Source organism: Mus musculus, chromosome 4, assembly GCF_000001635.26.
Source record: "Mus musculus strain C57BL/6J chromosome 4, GRCm38.p6 C57BL/6J".
Classification (NCBI taxonomy): domain Eukaryota; kingdom Metazoa; phylum Chordata; class Mammalia; order Rodentia; family Muridae; genus Mus; species Mus musculus.
This window is the reverse complement of record NC_000070.6, coordinates 44,531,887-44,548,925: the sequence shown is the minus strand read 5'-3', so window position 1 is coordinate 44,548,925 and position 17,039 is coordinate 44,531,887. Positions and strand designations below refer to the sequence as shown.

Here is a 17,039-nt window from a genome sequence, read left to right as displayed (position 1 = left end):
CCTTCTAACACATGAGTCTTTAGGGAAGGCATCCAACCTCCTGCTGAACTGGCCTCTTGACTGGAGGAGATGGGGCTCCCTCCTCCATCTTTGATGCTTCAGGATGTTGTATGAGCTGATTGGCGGACAGGGGTAGATTTCGGAAGCTCGTGAATGATGACATTACAGTGTCCTTAGAGATCCAGATAACAGCCACTTCCTGGATCTCTTCGTCAAAATGATTTCCAGCTTCTACACTGACTCTCTGCTGACTTCCATGTGTCTTTGATACAGAAGTTCTCACAGGTCTGGGACCTGGGCTCTGTCTCCCAAGGCTATGGACCTCTGTCAGGGAGAAAGGCCAATGGGGATGCTGGATGGACTTGCCAAAATAAAACCCATCACTAATGTAGGGGCCTCCCCCAATTCAGAGACAGACGGTGAGAACCTCTGAGCTCATGTCTGAGGTTCAGGAGGAGTCTCAGGACTTTAGGGCAGAAGAACTATTTTAATCATTCTGTCAACTCTTAAGCTGGGCACAAAGGAGTCCAAAATGGACCTTGTGATGCAATTATGAATATGTGGGTGTTTTTCTTGGTAATCACTGTAGATCTGTGAGATCTGGAAGGATTCCCAAGGCCCACACGTTAAGGGCTTGGTGCTATTGACAGGTGGTAGAACCTTTAAGAGGTGAGGCCTGTGGAAGTTCTTGACGTCATTGGGACATTGAGGGGACTCTGGGCACAGGTGCGTCCTCTTTTCTCCTTCCCATTTCCTGGCTGTGAAGTGGACAGCTTCACTTAGCCGTGTCTTCAGCCATGATGTGCTGCCTCAAACTCCGAACCAATGGGTTTTGAAGCCTCAAAACTGTGAGGCAAAATAGATCTGTTTGCTCTTCAAGTTAGCTATCTCGGGCCATTGTGACAGATCATACCTCAGTGTCATTTCGTCTAAGTTGTAGAAGGTGGGGACTGGAAGAATCAGCCAAGGCACAGAGTGGGAGAGGGCTCCTGAAAGTGTCCTGTGACCATAGTAGGCCACATTTAGTGCACACAATAAGTACTGGTGAGATGGGCAGGGCCCTGGGTTAGAGCTACAGGGCTCTGTTGGTTTCCAGAGGCAGCTACAGACTCAATGGCAGAGAAGACAGTTCCCAGTGGTCCTGAGTCTGGCCAGAAAGTGCAATGGTGGACCCAGGGCTGGGGACTCAGGATACGGAGGCTGTCAATAGGGAGGATTGCTCAGGAGGGTTTCCTGGTGGAGGTCGAATTTGAACTGGGCCTTGATGAGCTGGGGATAGGATGTGAAATGGGAAAGGAAGGAAGAGTTTGGGTGGAGAAAATGGCACATCCGGATGGACATGCGACATCTGTGGAAAACAGCAGCAGTGCAGGGACTTGGAGTGTGGCGTGTGGCCGTGGGCAGTGACATGTGGCTGGAACGTCTGTTATAAGCAGACCCTGAAGGGCCTCACCTAGCCTACCTGAGGCAACTTGGGAGTTCATCTCCATAAGTGGGAAGCCTGTGGGCACTTCCTTCTGAGACACAGCCAGGCTCTGGCTCGCTTGCCCCACATTCAAGACCCATAAAAGTCAGGTGTTGTCTGCCACCACGGGGAGTGGAAGGAACCCACGTGCATTGTCCTGCCCGTTGTCTGCTTAAATTGGAGCATAATGGATCAGAGTTTTGGAATAAGAGTATAACAGAGCAGATTAACACTGGACCAGAACTGTTCAAAATGTGCCACAGCAGCATAGCCAATGGTCTCAAATGGAGATGCCTAGGGGAACAAGCATGTCAAAGGAGGGGGGGGGGGGCGGGGAATAAGCCTTGGGAACAAGACAATGGACCTGCATTGCTTGGTTTGTGGCTAATGCACATTTATGCTTTTAATAGAGTTATTCCTCGGTCTGGGTCCCTGCCAACAGGACTGTGCAGCTCAAGGCTCCATTCTTGCATCTGATGGACCACCACTGGGCAGAACTTGAGAAAGCTTGGTTGTGTCGTGGCTTAGGGTGGTGCTGCTATAATGCAGGCATCAGTCCCTGAAGAATCTGAAGGTTTTTAGATACAGTCATAGGAAGCAGAACACAGAACGGGGTCAGGAAGGTTCACACAACTGCTTTTGGCTGGCCAGTAGCAGAACCAGTGCCCAGGCCGGCCCTCTGCCTGGGTCTCTATGGCTCTCCAGCCCTGCCATGGGCCTCCAGTAACAGAGGAGAGTCGCATTGTGCATTCTCTCCTCACCTCCACCCTCCGTCTCGGTTTTTCTCTTCCCTCGGCATTTCTGAAGGAAGGCCTGAGTTGGTAAGGGAAGAGGTTTTTCCCAGCAGTGGATCGATGCGCACAGCGCAGGGCTGTCCAGGTTGACAGGCTGACCTTCCCTGAGCTCTGGTTTTTGCCTCCCTATTGGGAGCCCAGGAAGGTCTTGCTGTGGAGAGGGAGGGCAAGCATCCCTTGGCCTGTGTAGGGCCAGGCTGGAGGCTGGATGCAGAGAAGAGGGGAAAGGAAAGTCTTCTGGTTGTCATTTTCACAGAGAAAACTGAGGCTTGATAATAATAATAATAATAATAATAATCTTTTTATTTGGTCACTCAGAGAGACTTTGACAGAGCCCTGTCAATATACACACATGCAGAGATATGTACACATAAGCATACACATACATACCTATGTATATATTGTTTATATTGCTGTATATTCATACAGGTGTATGCATATATGTTTACATCCTGTCTATGTGTAATATGTATATTGAATAGCATACTAATGCATAGGCTGTGTCTATGTCATGTCCTTATTTTGGTCACCGTGGTCACAGACAGTTCTGCAACGCAACAGCCCAAGTACCTGCTGATTCCTGACCCACCACCTGTCATGTGGGTCTACAAGACCACAGGGAACAGCTGAGGAACCCTTGGCTCCTTTCAGATCTCTTCTCCTCGTCCAGTTCTCCTCCTCCTCCACAAAGATTTTTTTTCTCTCCCAGCCCAGTTTGGCTCCTTCGGAAACAGAAGTTGACTGTGAAGTCACTTTGAAAGACTTTCCATATGTTAATTGCAGCCGGCAAGGTCTGGAGCAGAGGTGGGAGCGGACCATCTGCAGACAGGTCGGCCCCCAGCGAGCACGCAAATTCCTGTCATCTGGCAGGTGTCGTTTTGGGTTAATTAAGAGCTATGTGGAGCCTGTTTGCCTGTCACTTCTGAGGATTTTGGGAAACTTTGACTTTCTTGCCATCTCTGGGATCTGAGTGAAGGAGAAAATGATGCTGGAGCCCCAGGCTTCTCTGGTTGAGACCATTTCATCACCGTCCCCTCTACACTCAAATGTAGTGAGAGTTTCAGGGCTTTTTCTTTTGTATTTGGAAGGCTGGGATGTTTGAGGGAACCCACGTCTATCCTAATGTTTTGGTGTGGTTTGGCTGTTTTGTTTGTTGTTTGTTGTTGCTTGCTTGCTTGCTTGCTTGCTTGTCTGGAAGCACTAGGCACTGCTCATGCCAGTGGGGCACTCTATCCCTCCCTCCCTGGCCCTCTGCTTACTTTCTGTTTTGAGACCTACTCTCCCTAAGTTGCCCAGACTGACCTGGGGCTCCCTCCCTGTCATGCAGACTCTGAACTTGCTTGTTTCTCAGCCTCCAGAGTGGCTGGACTGACAGGTCCACACCAGCAGGCTTGACTTCTAGTTACATTCCTTAAACTTCGAAGGGAAGAGCTCTTCCCCGCAAATTCTGAGTGACCTCGCAGGGGCTGCTGGTGGCCATCAGGGGCCCTTCAGTGGTCAGAGCTAACTTGGAACCTGAGAGCATGTGATGATATAGCCACACAGCTGGGTCTTGGCATTCTCTGTAGGGTGATGCTAACATTCCAGAACTCATCAGAGTTTCTGGCTTGGGTAACATAGTTCATGCACTTGTCAAATGAAGGCATTAGTAGCTGCTTGTTTTGTTACATGTAAACTTTATATCCAAAGGGAAAATGTGCTCATTAAATTGGCTATGAACTTTAGTTCATGATATGTATACTGGAGTACTTAAAATGTACTGATATTGGCAACTTAACTTAAAAATGAAAAAAAAATGGTAACAGTAACAGGCTAGAAGGATAGAGAGACAGGCAAACCTGAGATAGCTTGTGATTAAAAGGAGGATGGCTGGAGTGGTGTCCTCTGAAATTCTTTGGACTGCCTTGCTGGGGAAGCCTGTTAGCAGTGGGTGGGTCTGCAGTGGGTGGGTCTGCAGTGGGTACCCGCCCTTCTCCCCAGCCTAGAGTTTTCTCTATCAGTCTTCAACAGAAGAGGCTTGAAACCCAGTCCCACCCCTCAGAATCAGGTCTGCAAACTCAGGATTTTGGTTGGTTGCTTGCTTGCTTGACTGGTTGGTTGGTTTGGCTTTTTTTGAGATATTGTTTCTCTGTGTAGTTCTGGCTGTCCTGGAACTCACTCTGTAGACCAGGCTGGCCTCAAATTCACACAGATCCAGCTGCCTCTGCCTCCCATGCACTGGGATTAAATGTGTGTGCTACCACCAGCCGATTTTTTTTTTTTTTTTTTTTGTCTTTTAAAACAGATTTTGTTTTTACTTATGTGTGTGTCTGTGTATCTGTATATGTGTATGCCACCGGTGTGTGGGTGCACTCAGGACTAAAAGAGGTCACCAAATCTGCCTGAGCTAGAGTTCCAGGCAATTATAAACTGCCAGATGTAGGTATTGAACTGAACTCTGGTGCTCTGGAAGAGCAAGCACTCAACAGCTGAGCTGTCTTTACAGACCCCTAAAGGCCATTTTTCTACCTTCTTCCCCATGGTAGGCAGCTCTAGGTCAGAGCATGCAGGACCACACCCAGGGTGTGGCCTGGGACTGTCTGGAGGGATCCAGCCTTTACACCTCCCTGCCTTTGCTCAGTTGACTCTTTGGGCCAAACCATTCCTTTCTGGCTGCTCTCCTTTAACACAACAATTAAAAGCAAGAGGTAATCAGATCCTTGTCTGCCACCATGTAGAAAACTACGGTGTTCTCCTTCACAGTTTCGCAGTGTTTCCAGGCTTCTCTCCCACACTGGCCTGTGACTCTGTGATCTACACTATGACCTTTGACCATGCCTGTACCGTAACTCCACTGTCCATACAAGCATGGCACCCAGGAATCTCCTCTGACCCCATGTCTGGGGAAAACACCACGTCAGACTTGTTTCAGTGTGTTTTCTGTTGCTATAACAACATACCTGAGGCTGGGTGCTTTGTGAGGAGGAGAAGTTTCTCTTGGCACACTGTGCTGGAGGTTGGGAAGTGTAAGGGCACAGCAGCAGCATCCAGCCAGGATGGAATGATGTGGGGAAAGTCAGAGAGCAAGAGCACAGGAGTGACAAGCAAGAACGCGTGGGTTAGCTTTCCACAGCTTACCCTCCTAAGAGCTGACGTCCCATAAGACTACCCTCAAAATAGTCACATGGCACCCAAAATTCTCCATGAACTTTGGAGAGGGCATCCATACACAAACCAGTGAATGGCAAGCTTTAAGGATGCATGGGCGATGGACAGGGGGAGAGTTTCAGTAATTACACAACACCTAAGACTGAATCGAGGATTCCCACTCCTCAGATGTTCACACACACACACACACACAGAGCTCTCTCACATGCATGCACACATGCATGCTTACATGTGCACACACACATACATGCACACACATGCTCACATACACAGATACACAGACACACATGCATACACACAGCTCTCTAACATTCATAGCTCTCTCACATACATACACACACGCACACTTATGTATGTAGATACACAAATACAAATACACAGAGCTCTCTCACATGCATGCATGCATGCATGCTTACATGTGCACACACACATACATGCACACACATGCTCACACACACAGATACACAGACACACATGCATACACACGGCTCTCTCACATACACACACACATGCACACTCATGTGTGCACATACACAAATACAAATACACACACTCACACACATGCTCAGACACACAGACACACATGTTCACACACATGCACACTCACAGATAAAGACACACAGACACACACACATACCACACACACGCACGCACACACACATATGCACACACGTACTCATACACATTCCATGTGGGCATTTGCATCTTCAAGTCCCTCCACTCAGGTCCTTCCATCTTCTCACACACAGCCAGGCCCTCAGCTCTCTCTACTTCCACCCCTACACCCAGATCTTCCCTCTGCATACCTAAGAACTCAGTAAAAGCTGGGAAATCCATTTGGAGCCTGTCCCCCACTTGTTAGTGGGGCTCTTTTCCATTTCCCTCCATCCCCACCTTCCCTAGTTTCTCCATGTTGGGAGGAGGTCACATTGTCCCTCCAGAAACACTGCATCACTGTGATGCAGGGCCCGTGATGCAGGTGCTTGCCTTAGTGCGTTTTCTGTTGCTATAGCAGAATGGTGCAGGCTGTACTTATAGAGAGTGAGGGTTGGTTAGCTCACAGCTCCGAGGACTGGGAGGTTCACTCAGGCAGCTGTACCCGGTGAAGCTCTTCTTGCTAACAGGGAACCCTGCTGACTCCTGAGGTGTTTCAGGACCTCACATGACCACAGGACATAGTTCAAGTCTCTCTGCTTATAAAGCCCCAGTTCCATGGTGTTAATGCCCCTCCCCCATGACCGCAGGTATCTTTAGTTACTTCCCCAAAGTCCAGCCTCCAAATACAATAATCTGATCTGGCTTCCACCCTCTTTTTTTTTGTTTGTTTGTTTTGTTGTTGTTGTTTTTTGGTTAGTTGGGTTTTTTTGGGTTTTGTTTGTTTGTTTTTCTGAGACAGGGTTTCTCTGTGTAGTCCTGGCTGTCCTGGAACTCACTCTGTAGACCAGGCTGGTCTGGTCTTGAGCTCACAGAGATCCTCTTGCCTCTGCCTCAGTGTTGGTATGGAAGGCGTGCACCACAGCACCCAGCTCCTTCCACCCTCTTAACGCTTCTTACTAGAGATGAATGCCAACTTGACTTTTTGTGTGGGGACATCCAAACCATAAGTAATGATTTATTTAGTCCATATTGAAGATGAGGAGACTGCTCAGACAGGTGCAGTCACTTGCCCAAAGCCACACATCCTTTGAGAAGAAGTGCTGATGGTTAATAAGCTCTCAGCTGGCCTCAGGTCCTCCCTTGTGCTCCCATGACACCATGAGGGGCCCAGCTTGTGTGCTAACCACAGGCCTTCATCCACAGTTTCCTCCATGGGGCCACTCCACTGACCAGACAGATCAGTTGTTTGGCACTGGTTTGCTATTGGAGAGTTCTCAGATGCTTCCATGCGTTGAACTCTAGACAGAACCTGTAGCTCTTGAAGGAGAGCCAGGATGCGCTGTGCCTCTTGGATGAAGATTCTACTGAGTGATGGGTCCTACTTACTAACAGGTATCTGAGTGACAGCTATCTGGACACAAGGTGACCTTCCCTCCCTTCTGGGGCCACATAGAATCCTCCTTGTTAATGAGACATAAAAAATCTATGATTTAAGGGGTTCCTTTGAGAGGTATCCAGAGTATGAATCAGTAGAAAGAGGCAAGGAGCCCCAAGGTAGGGCAGAGTCTTTTTTGGCTGGGTAAACTCATAAAGAAAGGTGTTTTGTTGTATGACCTTTGACCTTGGGCCTATTGGCTTTACCTCTGGAAGCCCCAGCAAAAGCTAGAACCAGGCACTTTGGTTCCCTGCTCTAGAGAAGGATCATATACTAGCCAACTGGAAAGTCCCCTGACCTCACCCTTCTAACCACAGCCTTGACTGGATCCTAGTGCCAGCTAACAAGACCCCTTCTTCCCTGACCCTTACGTACCCTGCCACAGGCCTCACCACCCCACAACACACACTGAACGGCCTCAAGCCCCAGCTCCTGCTTTCAGTTTGGCCCAGAGTCCCGTCTCCCTTGCTGGAGTCCTAACCAGTCTTAAGACTGCTCTCAGTGGCCCGTCAGTGGACCCAGAAGGCTTCCCAGGACTCTAAGCTAAGCATACCTTGCTCTTTCAAGCTTCTGTTTTAGGTTCCAGCAAAGGCTAAGGTTCTCCTCACCGTGAGGATGGCGGTGAGGAGGTTGGAGCCCCAGGCCTACCCCAGAGAAAAGGCATCCCCACAGCTGGGTAAAGACCTATAGCTGTGGGTCTCACCCTCACAGGGGTCACATATCAGATACACTAGGATTCAAAATTACAGTTGTGAAGTAGCCATGAAATAATTTTATGGTTGAGGTCACCACAAGCTGAGGGACAGGATGACGAGCTCTCAGCGTCAGGAAAGTTGAGAACCACTGGGTTCTACAGCATTTGGTCTGCTCTGCCCTTTGACAAAAGAGGAAACAGAGCCTGTGGTGGAAAAACAATGTCTTAAAGACAAGAGTCCAGGGCCGGGCCGGGAGGTAGGAACTTGGCCTTGGAGTTATGCTCTGGCCCCAGGGAAACCACTTCACAACTGAAATGCAGTTTTACTAGTCTTGTGAGCATCACAGGGTGGCTGGGAGCTTCAGTTTGATTCTGGATGCCCAGGAAGACTTGGGGACTGATGGAGGAGCATGTCACCATGGCTGACATGTGCTGAGCCTTCTTTGAACCTCTGCAAGCACCACATGAGCTTTGCAATTGCCCCAGCTTTACAGAGAAGGAAACTGAGGTACAGAGGAAATTGAGCGACTCACTGGGATTTCCAGAACTTTGAAGAGGCAAACTCAGGATTTGAACCCATGAAGCCTGGCCCCACACCAGTTGATCGAAGACTGTGGCATCTGCCTGGTCAGTCTGTTGTCCCCAGCCAACTTTGTTACTGTGTGGACCAGCTCTGTGGACAGCTTCCTTGGTAGTAAGATCTGGAGTAGCTTTTCTACTCTGTACACAATATTAGCTTACTATATAGCACTTGAGATAGTCAGGCACCATTGCAGAGTCCTCAACAGGTGGCTGGACAGCCTCCAGGTCAGCTTCAAGTCCCTGAGATAGCCAGGATCCCTTTCCAAGAGTATAATACTCTAAAGGGCATTACACAGGACAAGGACTCAGATACCCACCACACCATGACTCTAAGGGCACCTGGTAGGGGTCCAGGTAGGTGTCTCCTCCTGGGCCCAGGATGTTGTGATGGACAATGAATCAGAAAATAATTTAAATCTTAGCCCACAGAAGAGTCCACAGCATATCCCTGGCTGTGGGAACTAAAATTGGGGGCCATTATCCAAGAAAAGGTCCACTCAGTCCACTCAGTAACAGGTCCCTGGCTGACCTACATTCACTCATTCACTCATTCATTCATTCACTCATCCACTCACCCACTCAACAATTAGTCATCCATGCATGCAGACGGATGCCAAGCCTGTGCTGAAGCTTGGGATCGAGACATAAACAGACAAAACTCTGTCCCCAAGGACTTCTCAGCCTCGTGGAAGAGACAGATAATTAACAAGATGAACATGATGAACAAGACAGGTTGGAAAGTGATGAGCTCTGTGGGATAAACCGTGGCAGGACAGAAGGATGAGCTGGTCAGGGGAAGCATCCCAGGGAGGGCCTCTCCTGGATGGAGCCCAGGAAGGGGGCAGGAGAGCCTCAGGGACCCTGGGGAAGCCAAACAGGGTGTTTGCTGGGAGCAGGCAGGGTAGAGACCTGTAGGAACAGACACTCGTGTGCTGTGGGGACTCCACCCACTGCAAGGCCAATGGGATACGAGAGGATGATGCAGGTGACTCTGTGTGCCACAGCGGAGACAGGGAAGGGCACACAGGTGGAAGAGCTGATGGTGCTGACTGGGACTCGTCTTCTAGTCTCTAGAATCCAGAGGGTTTGGAAGCTGCCTGTGAGCCTTCATGGACCTCCAGGGTCTATGCCAAGTCACTCCAGCTGAGCAGCCTTAAGGCATTCCCCGTTGGGCATGCAGCTCAGAGAGGCTTCCTGGACGAGGTGGCCTGGCACAGTGGTGCTAATCAGAGATAGGGCAGGTGTGGGGCTGTCAGGATGTGCCTCTGACGGGGCAGTTTATGGGTATGAGAGCCTTGGCAAGAGTGCTTTCTCTCCAGCCTGTTTCTCAAGGAGGAGGAGGAGGAGGAGGAGGAGGAGGAGGAGGAGAAAGAAAGAGGGAGGGGAGGGGAGGGGAGGAGGCAGCAGAGGCTCTGTAGCACTGATGGATCTGCTGAGGCTGAGTTGTGCGGCCCAGCCCTGTCACCACTCTCCCTCTGTATGCGGGAACCTGGCACCCTGACCGCTGAGGCATAAAAAACAGAGAATTGGAAGGCTCAGCCTGTCAGGCAGGGAATGGCCCCCAGAGAGGCCTGAGCAAGTGTGTGTGTGTGTGTGTGTGTGTGTGTGTGTGTGTGTGTGGTGTGCGTGCTCTGACTGTGCTTGCCTATGAGGTGGGAGGAGAACCGGTCTCTTCCAAAGCCTCTTGCCCTTTGGCCTTTGTACATTCCCTTTAGGGGGATCATGGAGTCACGCTTGGCGGCAGGTACTCCCTCGGGACTGTGTTAAACGCCTGTCACCTCCAGCAGGGCAGGGCCTTACCTGGGGGCTTAAGAAAACCATCCAGTGTTCTGGCTTTCCCTGCCCTGCTTCAAAGCCCCTGCTAGATAGATATGCCAGGCTCTTGGGCACTCGAGTGGGAGAGAGAGGACCCGGTCTGCCCTCTGGGTCCCAAGTATAGGAAGAAGGAAGAAAGAAATGGGCAGAGTCTACTGCTACAAGCATGTAGGGACAGGACTCGAGGCTGGCCTTGCTGGCAGAAGACTCTCTTGGGGCTGTTGTGAACTCCCAGAATAGTCAGGGGTGCTTAGCTCTACAGGCTGTGGATCTGAGTGAACTATCCTCCGGGCTCACCCTACCCTCCCTTCACCCATGTATACCTGCCTGAGCATGCCCACCGCCAAGAACAACTGCCTCCTCCCAAGTGCCTAGACCCCCTCCCACACTTCCTCTTTTGTTTCCTAAGCATTTAGCCTGTCCATTTCTGTCAGCAGACACATGGGGTAGCCCTGTGTCTCATGCTCCTGTCCAGCCAGCTGCCCTGGCACAGTCACTCAGAATTCCCAGCACAGAGGATCCACACTAGAGACGAGGTCATGAGGGACGGAACCGACACACTAGGGTCCCTGAGGTGCCTCAGCCAGTGCCAACAGCCCAGCGGGCTAAGGTTGGACTTGTGCAGGTGAACCCAGAGAGACCCCACCCAGCACCTAGGACGGCTCCGTGGCCTCCATTCCCATTGATACCAAGGGCTTTGGGGTGAAATAGACAGCTCACTGGATGAGAGGATGACCCCGGTATGCTGTTATTGGTTACCAAAAGCACCCGAGACTCACGGAAGGGATGAGCACCATCAACAGCCAGCAGTTAAACGGACTTGAGCCCACTGCCTTTTCTGAACCTGATTTAACATTTGTCTTCTGTTTCTCTCTGCCCACCTACTGCAGGGAGTGAATTTTCTGGAAGTCCCTACAGCCACCCTCAGTATTCTTCCTACAATGATTCTTGGAGGTTCCCCAACCCAGGGCTGCTTGGTGAGTACTAACCTGTGGCGTCCCTGGGTCTGTGGCTGCCCCACATGTCCTCTTTGCTGGGCCACAGTCCCTTCTGAGGTCTGGTCATATCTTTGGCCATGTGTGTGGTTCTGTTCTGGTGGTCTTAGTACAGTTAATGCCATGGCAGCTCATGGAGGAGGGAATGTGAGGGAGAACAGAAGCAAGGGAAAGTGCTCGCCCATGAGTAACTCACATTTCTTAAGAACCATTGAAAAGAGTGAAAATTCCCTAAATAGGAGGCACTGAAAATACAAACTCGCATTGATTGGTGCTGGCTGCTGAGAAAACTGTCTTGCTAAGGGCTCTGAGGCCCAGTGATTGATTAATGATGTCTGCCATGGGCATCATTGGTGCCAGCTCCATTAGGAACCAGCTGCCCTGTGGCTTGCCAAGGCATGCTGTGTAGGGCTCAGCTGGTGCCTAACCTCTATCCAAGACTCAAATTGGCAGAACATCCGTTGCCTTAGCCAGCCTGGCCTGTGAATATCATCGGTATATTTACAAACACACACACACACACACACACACACACACACACCCCAAGCATCCTAACTGTTCTCCAAGGTTCAAGAAGAGTGCTTTGTTTTGTTGACGTAAACCTACATGAAGCCAGCTGATGAGTGCCCACCAAAGTTTAACTTAAAACAGAGGACCTGGATGCAGAGGTCACCACTTAGCATGGAGAACCAGCCAATCAGCTTGCAAGGTCCAATACTGACCTCGCCCTACAGTCAGCCAAGGATGTTCTGTTTGGACCAGTGAAAGGAAAGTGGAGGAAGCTTTGAGACAGCTCTGGCCTCTCTGTCCACACTAACCAGGCCTCTGTCAGTGAGAGCCCGCTAATTCTCTCGAATCCTTAATTATTTTAGGACCAAGAACCATAGACTTTGTCAGAAAAGCACTAACCCAAAGTCTTCACATTCAAGTTGCCAAACTTTGGTTCCCTCCCCAATCTAGCTTGAATAAGACAGACACACAGTATGGGTGCTACAGCTCTCTTACTACCCTGAGAGCCACGCGTGAGATGCACTCATGGTACCCTGGGCTACCCCAAGCATTCTTGTGTGTCATGCACAACTGTAGACGCAATAAGGAACACTGCTAATTGGTGTTTCATGTCCCTGTGTGATAGCGTTCCAGCCTGCTTTACAGAGCTCTGGTTTCCCAGGGGTCTTAAGTTTGCCGGTTACTGTCTCTCTTTTGATTGGTCAAAATCACTTTAAGCGTTGAACAAGCATCTTGCTGCCGTCTCCCCTCACACGGACTCTGAATTGGCCAAGCTGTCCATCTCAGTCAGGAAGACGTGAGAGTGACCGTGTCTCCCTGAAGATGTAGCAGAGAGGTCATAGTTTGAGACTCAAACTCAGGAGTCCCTCCTATAAACTTTCCTCTGACCGACCGAGCCCTGGTCCTAGTACTACAGGGAGAGGCACAGAGGATGTGTCTCAAAGTTGGTCTTGAGCCTGTGGGAATGGCTCTGTTTGAAGCCACACTGACCCAGGGCTTCTACTTCAAGGCCTAGGCCGCACCAAGAAGGGCAGAAATCCAGCCGGTGGGTGGCACCAAGCCCTGCCAAGAGGACTTGCCATGTGTGCTTTCTACAAGGCATCCTAGAGATTAGCAGTGATGCTCACTTCTGGGGACTTAAGGGACACTGCAGTGATGACAAAACCACAGTGGTGGCACAGGAGCTGGGGTGGTTGTGGAATATGCACAGATGAGGGACTTGGAACCAGGCTAAGAAATTTGGAGCTGATCTCAGGGCAGTGGCGTGTCTAAGGGGATGGGGGTGGGGGTGGGAGTAGAGATCTGAGACTTTTCTGCTTAAGTCTGAGTAAAAGCCCAGTTCCCAGCTCATAATGTGAAGGGATTGGCCCTGTGAGCTCACGGGCTGGGAGTAAGGAAGCATCAACCAGGTGTACCTATGCTAAGTCCTGAGGGCTTTCAGGAGGGCTAGAGAAGGGGGAGGGAGGAGGAAGCTGACTCAGAACTCGGATTATTTAAGTGAGCATTTACTAATTGTACTAGGCACTGAAGAAACACATCTCATTTCCTCCCTTCAAAATCTCTATGGAAGTCATCCTAGTATCTCTGAGAGACAGAGAAATGTGGGCAGATTCATTCGCCCCAGGTCACACATGAGAATGTCAGACAAGGTGCCACCTTGACCCCAGAGACTATATCCTTAGGCTGTATGTGCTAGGGTTCTCAGAGCTCTCAAACTAATTCAGTCTGAACAGCTACAGCTGGGAGGGGGTTTGTGCCTCTGTAGAAACAGGTGAGAGCCCCCCACCCCCCACCCCCCGGCACTAAAGCCTTGTGTGCGTTGAGGACAGCCAGCTGGTTTTGAAAACTGGGTTAATGACGTATAACTGCAAACAACAGAATCCACGCTGGCTAGTTTAAGCAACGCGTATTTAGTAAAAGATATCAGGGGTTTCCAAGATGAGATGGTCATGGGACACAGAGCCAGGAGCACACCCATCCGCACTGCAGGCTGTGCTGTGCATCCCCACGGCTGTCAGCTCGCACCTACCAATTATGCCACGATGCAACTTTTCCTCGGTGCTCTGTAGCATCAGAGGGCATTCCCTCCCACCATTCAGCCATGGAGGTCTTTGACACCTGTTCCTGCTGAATGGAGTCTGCAGTCCATTTCTTTAAGTTGCAGCCTTTGCAACCAATGTCCAATGCAAGAGAGTCTATCGGGCAGCTTCCAAGTAAAACACCTGAGCCCCAGCAGCAAGGGAAGCTGGGAAGGTAACTCACACAACACAGGAAATGTGCCAGCGTAAGAGGAGTATTCATCATGTAGGGCAGCTCCAAACATGAGAAATACTTGAGTCTATAGCCTGGCTCCATCAGGCCGTCCACCAGCCTATACCTTAGTTGGTTTCTGGGGTAAAATGAGGGTGGTTACCATGGTAGCCTCTCACACAGACACTGAACATGAAGCTCTTGAGACACGGGCTCTGAGCCCTTTGGGATCCCACTTGCATGTTGATGAAGAAGACACACGACTCACCCGACCACAGCTCTGCAAAGAGCTCCAGCCTGCTACCACCACACTGGCCCTGCCACAGACTTCTCAGCGGTTTAGGCAAACAAATCCCACGGATTCAGACTACAAAGATTCAGTCTGATGCTTTCTCTGATTTGGTGTGGAGGAGGCCAGGAATGGGGCGACCTGTCCTGTGTGTCCTTAGGTCCCAGTGAGGCCCTGAAGACACGCATCCACAGCGCACTCCTCCCGTTCAGACAGCCTTGCACTGGCTCTCAGAAACCCCTGCTGCCCCAGCTCCTTTACCAACACAGACAGTCAACACTGGCAGTCCCATGCTCAGCACCCCATCCTGTAGGGTCCCTCAGGCTGGGGAGGGGGCCCGCAGAGGCAGGCAGAGCTGGCAGGGCTGGCAACAGAAAAGCCAGCCCTGGTCAATTAGGATTAGAACAGGGGCGCCTGTGGCTGCTGTAAAGGGATTAGAGAGGGAACCAGCCCTGAGCCAGCCTGGAATGGCTGTGTCAAGAGGTAAATTGATGATAATATGAATTAGAGAGGAAAAATGACAGAAGGAAGGACAAGTTTATTCTAGACGAAGGTCTAATGGGCACAGAAGACAGAGTGCTTGGCGAGGTGATGTTTTCATTTTCTGTGGTAAATCAAACCCTCACCCAGGCTGGCTAGGCCCTGAGGGTGACCGTGAATGGAGCCAGAGAGGGAGTTGAAAGCTCACCACCGGAGGCTTCTGGAGCCTTCCCCTCCACTTTCTGCCCCTTTGTGAGGGCGACCCCTATGGTTTTCATATTCTTATGAAATTCCCAGACCTGTAGGGACTAAGCCCCACCCCCACCCTGTTGCTGTCCCATCCCACAGAGTTTGAGAAAGTACAGAGACTGACAATGCCTCTGAGTCCCGGCTGGGGTGTGGAAGTGACCTTGAAGGCAGCAGGAGACTGACTGTGCTGACCTGGGCCCTGGGCCTTCTGGAACTGCAAGGAGCGGGACCATGCTACCCCTGCCAGAGTCTGCGGCAGGAGTGGGTAGGAGTCTAGATGCTAAAGTGTCCTCCTACCCCACTGCAAGCATCCTCATCAATAAAGAGGAACAATAATAGTTCCTACCTGCTCAAGTTCATGAATGTAAGTCTTCAGACGGAAGCGATCGTTTCCACAGTGACCTCACGTTTGCTCCGCTGAGACCCCCTTTTAAATTAGACAAAAGCAACTGAGTCCTGGGAAGTAAAGTCACTTGCCTTTCACCAAGGTGTGATTGGGTCTGTGAAGAAACCACCCCAGCTCAGCCCCTAGTTAGGGTATCTGGGAGAACCATCATGTCTGGTTTGGATTTGAGTGACACTTTCGAACAAATCCAAGCTGACTCCTCTGGGAATTAAGGTCACCAGGCCCACCCCAACAAGACAGGCTGGCAGGGGCTGACCTTGAGTCTGATGCAATGAGCCTGCCCTCAGTGTCGGCCTTGAACTGTGGTGAGGTGGATGAACGCCTCACCGAGGGCACACATCCTGGGGGCGGGGCCAGGCTCTGGCACTGAGGGGCTCTGTGACCTGAATAGGTTTTTATTCTGCTGATCACCCATCTCCTCATTGTGGAAGATTTGAAGCTCTAACCTCTGTGGTTCTGAGAATCCAGCCAGGACCCCCAATTCCCACCCACCCCAGCTCCCCAAGTCCCTGGGGAAGAGTTCTAGTATAGACGGAACGTCTGGTAGCTACTGCAGATTTGTGCCCAAAATGCAGAAATAGTCCAGAGACATGAGAGGAACCCAGGGACCACTCTGTCCTGAGGTCCCAGGAAGAGCCCTTGTCTCCCACACAGCCACCACTGCTCCATGCCCGTGCCCCAGCCCAGATCAATCCCACTTTCTGTCAGTGGCCACAGAGCTTTACTGAAAACCCAGCTTTCCTGAGCACAAATTCCTTTTAATTTTTTTTTTCTAAGACAGGGTCTCATTATGTAGTCTGGCCTTTTGGCAGTCTTCTTCCCTCAGGCTCCCAAGATCCGGATTATACATATGAGCAGACATGGCTGGGTCAGATTCCCCTTAGCTGGAAACTGGGAGCAAATGGCAGGAAGGCCAGAGCTCAGCCCTGCCTGTTTAGGATTCTCTGCCCTGGGATAGGGGAAACGCACAAAGGAGAGAAACTGAGCTCACAGGAGAGGGGTTCCAGAGGAGGCAGGCAGGGCCCTGGGACTTGAGGGAGGCCTAGACACGACAGGGGGTGTGAGCACAGGCTGGAAACTCCAGGAAGGAGTCCTGAGTCTGATAAATGGGGTCCCTGGCCCTGCCCATACATTTGAACGAAACATCCGGCATGTAAAGATGATGGTGTCAGGCATAAGCATTGGGCATAGTGTAGAGAATGGCTGGAGTGTCAGCATGGTCAGTGTGGCCCAGAGGGGTTAGCCAAGGCTTGACTACAGACTACTTCTCAATCAGACAGAACCCTAAACACTTACTCTTGCAGGGAAGGCCTCAGATGGCTTTCACAAGA

At 50.7% G+C, this 17,039-nt stretch overlaps 1 protein-coding gene across 1 annotated transcript in view; it reads left to right on the top strand.

Annotated features, from left to right (window-relative positions):
- Pax5 (paired box 5) overlaps positions 1 to 17,039 on the top strand; it is a 185,947-nt gene that overhangs the window by 161,769 nt on the left and 7,139 nt on the right. The window contains exon 9 of the mRNA NM_008782.3: positions 11,420 to 11,506. Within this exon, the coding sequence (NP_032808.1) occupies positions 11,420 to 11,506 (87 nt within the window). The remainder of the gene's footprint in view (positions 1 to 11,419; positions 11,507 to 17,039) is intronic.